Source organism: Nannobrachium achirus (genome assembly GCF_963921795.1).
Source record: "Nannobrachium achirus genome assembly, chromosome: 10".
In the NCBI taxonomy this organism is placed as follows: domain Eukaryota; kingdom Metazoa; phylum Chordata; class Actinopteri; order Myctophiformes; family Myctophidae; genus Nannobrachium; species Nannobrachium achirus.
In genome coordinates this window covers 61037707-61046318 of record NC_137819.1, presented here as the reverse complement: position 1 = coordinate 61046318, position 8612 = coordinate 61037707, and the positions used below count along the sequence as shown (strand labels likewise).

At 40.7% G+C, this 8612-nt stretch overlaps 1 protein-coding gene across 1 annotated transcript; it reads right to left on the bottom strand.

Annotated features, from left to right (window-relative positions):
• Window positions 1–920: 920 nt before the first annotated feature.
• LOC308292189 (prostate stem cell antigen-like) lies at window positions 921–7921 on the bottom strand (the record flags this gene model as incomplete). The annotated part of the gene is made up of 3 exons (XM_080734480.1): window positions 921–1152; window positions 7427–7546; window positions 7870–7921. The coding sequence occupies 3 exons, from the start codon at window positions 7919–7921 to the stop codon at window positions 941–943; spliced, it is 384 nt and encodes a 127-aa protein (XP_080590606.1). The 3' UTR covers window positions 921–940.
• Between the last annotated feature and the right edge of the window lie 691 nt (window positions 7922–8612).

The following is an 8612-nucleotide window of genomic DNA, read 5'->3' as shown; positions in this document are numbered from 1 at the left end:
ATTGACATGTATATACTGTACTTCTTGGCCATGACTCTTAGCTATTAATGTGATAAAATACAATTTAAAAGGGTTAAAAAAAAAGGTTTATCAATAAAAACAGAAACTTGTTTCAGGTGTTTGTAGTGTATGATTACAGTTTCAGGAGCCACTGGCTGTTTGCTTTGCAAATGGTACAGGCTACTGGGGCTGGTACATTTCACATTCTAATCTTATGACGTACTAGGGCTAATTTATCATTGACCCTTTCCAAAGAACACTTGTCCCAAGGCTCATGTGATGAAGTCAAAATTAAACAATCCAATTACTTTATGAGTGCACACATTTGTTGTGGATGTATTTTATTATGTTTCTGGAACAACTTTTTATTGCGCTAGCTAGGTGAACTACATAATAATAATAATAAAACTGTATTTGTATAGCACCTTTCATGACATGAAATACAGCTCAAAGCGCTTTACAGAGCAGAAAAAGAAGCACAAGTGCTTAACAGAAGAAATACACATGATTACAATAAATCAGAGATAAATAAAAACATGAAACATTGAAGAACATTTTAAACATTTTAAGAACAGTGCAGACTTCAATAGCACAGGAATTAAAAAATTCAGCTAAAAGCATGAGTTCAGGTGAACTCATGCCCACATGAGTTCACCTGAACTCGTCTTGATGTAAATGACTTTGACACATAGTAATTATATGTGACTTTAAGTTGAAACAACAAAGAAGAAACAAAACCAGAGAGAAAAACTAAGATCTTTAAACCATCACTGAGGATTTTGCAGTGGAAATAACCAAATACAAGACATACGCAAGCCCTCTCCCCACAACACAGACTTTTTTTTAACTTTTTAAAATATTAATTAAGGCTTAAAGAAACAAAATCCAATACACAATTCAACTGTTACTAATGATGGAGGTGGACATTCATTCGTCCCCATCAGACCAGTAAGAGATACAGGACAGGCAGCAGGCACACTACCGCTGCTCTCCAGCTGGGGGCGCTGCCGCTGCCGCCTCCGTTGCATAGGTCCGTGTCACAGCAGATGTTGCTGTAGTCGAAGCTGAGGCCCGCAGCCTGCTTGGTTCCATTGATGCCACACTGGGCTGGGATGGCACAGCTCTTCTCATAGAGGGTCAACTGCATGGCGCCTGCAGGCAGGGTGGAAACAGGGGCGTCACAAGGGGGGGAAAAGTGGGACTGAGTTACAACTAGGCTGCAGAAAATAATTTTACCTACTCTTTTGCACCTGTAAACTTGTTTAGTGTGACAGTGAACTTGAGCTTATAGGTGGAGATGACTTGTAGTGTCACCAAAGCATTAAAGTTACTCTCACTATCTGTCTGTGTGAGGATGGAGACCTCTGCAACATCAATTGATTGATTGATTGATTGAAGACTTTATTAGAAGTTTGCATAGAAAAAGGTACAGTTTCATGACGGTACAGTTCACTGGTACAAGGTCTACTAAAAGGAGATCCATGAAAAGCCTAAGCTTATTTCCACTGGAAACCATTGAAGTATCTCATATAACATTGAATGACAGACAAATAGAACACAGTACTATGCAGTAGATATGTAAAGAAAAACAAAAAAGAAGACAGTAAGTCTAAAACAAACAGTATATACAAAGAAGGGGCAGGGGAGGGTAGGGTTGGGCTAGGTTCATTTTTACCAGTTGCGAACGGCTGCTGCCTGTAAGTGGTTTTTCAGGGCAATTTTAAAAGATGCTAGTGATCCACACTCCTTTATGGCCTTCGGTAAGGCTTTCCACATTTTGGTGGTATAGCAGAAAAAAGAGTTTGACCCTTTGTTGGTTTTGACTCTGGGTTGAAAGTGATCTGTGGCGCTGCCTCTGGTGTTGTAATTATGGACATCCTTAATGTTTATAAAGTATTTTGATAGGTACTTGGGTATCATAGTGGTGTAGTGTATCTTGTACACCAGGCCCATTGCAAGTTGCTGTACTCTGCCATCTACTCTGAGCCACCCCACTCTTAACTGGTGAGTAGCGGTGAGGTGAGTCTGATAGGGAAGGCCAAGCAGGACCCTAATTAGTTTATTTTGGGCTGTTTGGAGTTTAGTTTTCAGGGCTTGTGGTGCGTCACGATACCATACGTGGACTCGGTAGTCAAAGAGGGGCTGGATTATTGCACCAGCTATGGTCTTCAGTGTGTTGAAATTGACCATCGGGGCGATCCTCTGTAGGAAACGAGTTCGTTGGTTGATTTTATTTATTACTTTAGAAGTCATCTTTTCACTGGAAAGATTAGCTTCAAGGATGCATCCTAAGTAAGAGATTTCGTTTTTTCGTGTTATGACCTTGTCACCCACTTTGATTGTGAAGTTCTCGACTTTTTTGAGGTTATGATTTGATCCAAAGAGGATGGACTCCGTTTTTCCCAGGTGAATTGATAATTTGTTGTCGTTAAGCCATGTGCAGATCTTACTTAGTTCAGAGTTAAAGGAGTAGTTCACCCCCAAAATGACTTTTTTTCTATTGATTAGTCATGCCATGGAGAGTAGAGTTCAATATTTTTTTTTGGTTTTTGTCACATTCCTAAGACAAAAATGTGATAACAATAAATTTACCCCCATTCATTCCGGATGGTGACCCGTTTCGAAACGGGTCACCATCCGGAATCAATGGGGGTAAATTTACTCGAATCAAATTTTTGTCTTAGGAATGTGACAAAAACCAAAAAATATTATTGAACTCTACTCTCCATGGCATGACTAATCAATAGAAAAAAAGTCATTTTGGGGGTGAACTACTCCTTTAAGTGTCTTTTCAACCTGCAAGTGGTCCTTGCCCGAGACTAGGAGAGCCTAGTCATCCGCGAACAGGAACAGGTTGCAGTCGCAAGCAGATGCCATGTCGTTCACGTATATTAGGAACAACAGAGGTCCCAGTATGCTACCTTGAGGAACACCACAGCTTACTGGGAGGGGGGGGGGGACAGGGTACCGTTAATCTCCACCACCTGTTCCCTCCCCACCAGGTAAGATTGCATCCAACTCACTGCTGCGCTGTCAAGACCGATGGCTTTTAGTTTCTCAATCAGAATAGAATGATTTACGGTGTCAAATGCCTTCTGGAGGTCCATCATGACCATGCCGCTATATTTGCCGTCATCCGCTTCGCGTTTGATTTGGTCGGTCAAATAGAGAAGGCATGTGTCGGTGGAATGAGATTTTCTGAATCCAACACACTGGTTGGTCCTGTTCCTGTTGAGAGCAACCAGGGACGTCACAAGGGGGGGGGGGGGGGAAGTGGGACTGAGTTACCAGGGCCCAAGGTGGAGGGGCCTTAATTATTTTATACTTTAGCTATTGAGAAATAGCAGATATACAAGCTCACAGTGGGGCAAGAGTGCTGCGAGCTTGTAGATCTGCTATTTTTATTTTTGGAGCTGTGTGGAACACAAGCTCCCTATACGTGGCCGTGTGTGTGGCCGTGTCTGTGTGTCTGTCTGTCTGTCTGTCTGTCTGTCTGTAGCCTACAGGACCTTTTGTGACCACACGAGGGCGCTGTTGTTCAGGCCAGGCCAGACACCCACACACACACACACACACACACACACACACACACACACACACACACACACACACACACACACACACACACAGCTCCACTTCGAACAGAGGTTCGATTTTTTTTTATTTTAAGTTGTGGAAATGTGTGGAAATCTTTGAATATGTGTATTTTTTTAAGCAAACATTGGTAACTCAAATTTAGCTTCTGGATTTGAAATATTCAAAGACTTGCACACATTTTCACGATTTTTCAAAAATAGCAGATCTACAAGCTTGCAGCGCGCGCTGTGAGCTTGTATATCTGCTATTTTTCAATAGTTAAAGCACAAAATGTGAGTGAATCCTTATACCCAGGGCCCAGAATTTGGTGCGACACCCCTGAGGCCTATATCTGCAATGTAGAAGTCAAAATATCAATATAAATAGCCTACTCAGTGAAGTACAAATACCTCAAAATTGTACTTAAGTACAGTACTTGAGTACATGTACTTGTACTTGTTACTTTACACCATGCAGTGCCCACAGGGAACCGTTTATTACAACTAGAACCAGGAGAGACAGGGGTAATGGGGTTTCTCCATGAATACACAGGACCACAACTGACAATCGAAACAAGCCCTCAGGGCTTTTTGTGTTATCTTTTTAGCACTATTTGTATAATCGTACCACTGTACCTTCTTGCAAACTGTTAATAAAGTATTCAATCAATCAATCAATCAATCAATCAATGCTTTCAGGCGTCTTGGGTTCCAATCCAACCCAAGTTACCCAACACCAATGACTTTGAAAGTGTACAAATCAGTGAAATCTGCTGGTGTAGTGTTTGGTTGCACTACCTTGGCCCCCCATAGCAGAATAGTTAGATTTGCATGCTGTACCATCTTAACTAAGTAACAACAATGACGACACAGATGTGAAAATACAGTTTATTTGCTGTCAAGTGGAAGTAAACGCAAAAGAAACCGATAATATCCGAGCACTCAAAGATCAGGAGGAGAAGGCGTAGCTCTAAAAATACTTTATTGTAACATGTAGCAACTGGTCTTCATCAGGGAAAGAGTAAGACTGACAAACAAATAGACCTATTATATACAATGGTTTCAGTTCACATGAGACATGCAAATGAACGATCAAGTCAATGAACACATCCAAAAACACATATTCTGAATGTCATACAGACCTCGCCCTAAAGGGTGAGGTCGCGCACATGGGCGAGTGCAGACTATAGGATATAGCCCCATATATGGAGATATAGCCCCATATATGGAGATCCCTGATGTCATCAATATCATTCAGCAGAAGGATATAGGATATAGCCCCATATATGGAGATCCCTGATGTCATCAATATCATTCAGCAGAAGGATATAGGATATAGCCCCATATATGGAGATCCCTGATTTATCAGTATCATCCCAGCTCAGCAGAAGGATATAGCTGACCTGTTCTGACATCACAATGATATGATGCTATATCCTGTAGCTATCGTTTTGCAGAGCTGGTATGAGGTGTTGTGATGTCAGAACAGGTCAGCTATATTGTGATGTCATTGTGATGTCAGAGGAGTGACAAGGAAGAGTGACACATTAATGAGGGATTTTGAGTGACAAATGAATGAGGGATTTTGAGTGACGGACAGGATCTGGTTGGCTTTCATACTAAGTAGCGCAATAATAGACTGATAAGAACAGGAGCATAACACAGGAACAGTCAATCAAACAACATATTAGAGACACATGTGAGTATGTGACTGGCTGGCATGACCAGACAAGAGAATTTTAAACCAATACAGAAATCACATAAAAGTAGAGCAGTACAGAAAAAAGTATAACTCTGGTTTAATTACACTCAATCCCCTTGGGTTAAATGAGGACATGTGCTTCCTTTTAGGGTGTTTTGTATTTTTCTGTACTTCTACTTAATTAATAACTTACTTCTCATGTTGATTTGTATTAGACCTACATTCCTTGTAATTAGTGTTTCTACATTGCCTCACTTATATCAGGGGTTTTCAACTGATTGTGAACCAGGGACCACCACCCTGGCTAGGTAAGAATCAATCTGAGGACCAGTACTGTTGTGTTGGGTGGGGATATGTGGACTAAAGATTAGTTAAAGGCGGGTTGGGGTGGCCTTTGAAGATTGCTTGAAATATGCAAGTTGTCCACAGCTCAAAAAAGGTTGAGAACCAACCACTGATCTATTCTTCTTACTTTATCCAACCTTCCATAATTAAACTCATGTTAACTAATGCGATACTGATTTGGAACATTTATGAGGAAGCAAACACATGCCATTACATTGACATATTTCCTAATAATGATGACACTTACCCTTGAATGAAATACCTGTATCCCAGAGCTACACTTAACCTAACCTTAACCCTTGAGACTCAAAATTCCTTTTCTGTGGAATTGCTTGACCATAGGCAGCAACTGACCTCATTGACTCGTCATCTTGGGTCACCAGGTCACTGCAGGTCATTTTTAGTGCACTGCTTCTCAAGTAGTGGTCCATGGACCACTAATGGTCCACGGCATGATTACCGCTGGTCCAACTTCACTTTATACATTACTGAATGGATGACGTCAGGGACTACGTGAAATACCTTGACGTGGAAATCCTTAATTAATTTATTGCGATGCGATCGCAGCTTGTCTGTGTCTGTCTGTCACGCCTGACACTGTGGTTCTATGGGTTTGACTGTGGTTCTATTGGTTTGTCGCTCTGACATCATGCTCTGATGTCACTCAGAACCACTCTTGTCAGGGGAACCACTCTTAACAGAATAGGTTTGCTGCTCTGACATCACACTCTGGCTTGATGTCCCTTTTATGCCCTATGGAGATCACTGATGTCATCACAAGTCACACTCGCAAATGAATTACGTCCTTGTCCGTTTTATGCCCATATATGGAGATCCCTGTCCCGATGTCATCAATATTAAGCGCATATGTGGCAATGCCCATAAATACTGTGGTTTGCATCGCTAAGTAATGGAGTCTCGATATTACTGCATTTGGCTACAAATGGCTAACAAAGGGTGGTGAAAACTAGCATGTTAGCTGTATTCCGGGAGGACCAACAAAATAATGTCCCGTTCTCTACACATTAATTTAAAAAAGTCTTATTTACAAGCAGAGTTAAGCTCTGGCGTTTAAGTGAAATGTAGCCTAGATATTTTGAGATGCTGTTGTGGCTTTATTACATTTTAGAGAAAAAACTAAACAAAACGTCATAATAGCTCCAGTGAATAATGGAGCCTCCCGAAATGACTGCCCCTCTGCTACGCTGGGTCACATTTGGTAATGCCCATATATGGGCATGTTCTGACATCACATTGTTGACTATCATGCAGGGGTCTGGCGCAACTGGTCCGATATACATCACTGACCAGATGGCCAAGAATTGGCCCTTTAGGGCGAGGTTGTATGTCGCACTGAGGCGTCTAGTGGACTCGATCCAGTCTAAGAGTCTATAACGGAATTGAAACTCTCAAAAGATCAGCAAACCTTGACTCAGAAACGATACTAAAAGATAATAGAAAACATTTATTCACAGCGCACAAAACAAAAATACATACCTGTACGTCCTACATCAAGACACAGACAAGACAGACTGCCTCCCTCTCCCTGACTGTCTGCTTATAATTGGCTAAAGATAGACAATAAAACATTTGTTTGACCCACCAGAACCAGAGCTAGAATCGAATTCTTTCTTCTTCTTTTTTCTCTTATTCAAGTAAATTACGTATAGTTGATGTCATGTATAAAAGACAGTATGTACGTACGTACATACATGTTAAACCAGTCAATGTTTGACATAACAGAAAACAATGACAGCTCTTTCTCTCTCACACGCAGAAACACACAGTCCAACCTGGACCTTACCTCGCGTTCCCACCGCCGTACTGGAAAGGCAACGCTGGCCAGCTGGACATTCCTGGGGAAACTTTAGACAGTCCATAGAAGAAAGTGCAGGAAATACACAAGTATAACAGCGCAGACAAGCTGAGGAAACAACAGTAAACAATAACATGAGAACAATTCAAATGGTTAGAAGAAATATTGCAAGCACTACCTTACTTTAAGTATTTAGAACCAATTAGACTGCTCTAAACAACTGACTCTACATGAGACAGTAAGACTATTAACAGTTAAATAGCCCTCATAAATTGTTCCTTATTTACACAGAAGAATCCCAGGGATAATACAGAATACACATAAATGGAAAAGCTAAATAAAATATGTAAATCAGTCTACAGGGTCATTCAATAATGGCTTTGAAAATTGCTTCCATTGAACAAATCAAATCACTTTCCATGTTATATTACCTGCCAATGGGAGACAGCACAGAAATACAACAAGAAGTTGTGAGCGAAACATGATGCTCCGAAATAAAAACTCCCCAAGTTGAACTTTCCCAAGCTCCGTCTCAGATACAGAAGTCGTCTGCTTGTCCAGGGCCGATGTGCTGATTTGATGCGTGTCACTCCTAAATTGAGTTTAAAATTATTTCTTTCCCTGCCTCTTTCAAATCCACTAGTGCAGTCTCTCCCCTTCTGAATCTGTCCTTGGTCTTTGGTCCTTATCTTTGTACCTGGTCCTTGAGTTCTTGTAGCCTACTTGCCTTGCTGTATTTTGAATTGAGCTAAGTTTATGACACAATCACAGTCTGCGTCCTTATTTTAACTCCTACAATTTTCTCTGTGCTCTTTGTCAGTATCTGTGCCTCAGTACATGTCATGGTCACATTTCTTAAACAATGAACTCTCCTCCCTGAGAATTTTAATTTCGTTTGGGTAATAACTGTTTACGACTGACAATTTATTGTGGAGGCCAGACCGACAAATTAAAAAATGAGCTAGGTGTGTCTGTTCTAAAAATTACAATAAAATAATGAACTGATGATCTGATCCAAGATGGGTTACTTCATCAAAAGTAACCCAAAAGTTACTACTTGTAACTTTTTGAGACATTTAAAGAGGTACAAAGGTAAACATATAATCACAAGTAAGCCAGATGTGTTTGTCTTGTAGATGTACTTAACTATTTATAGTCTATAAAGTCTGTAAAT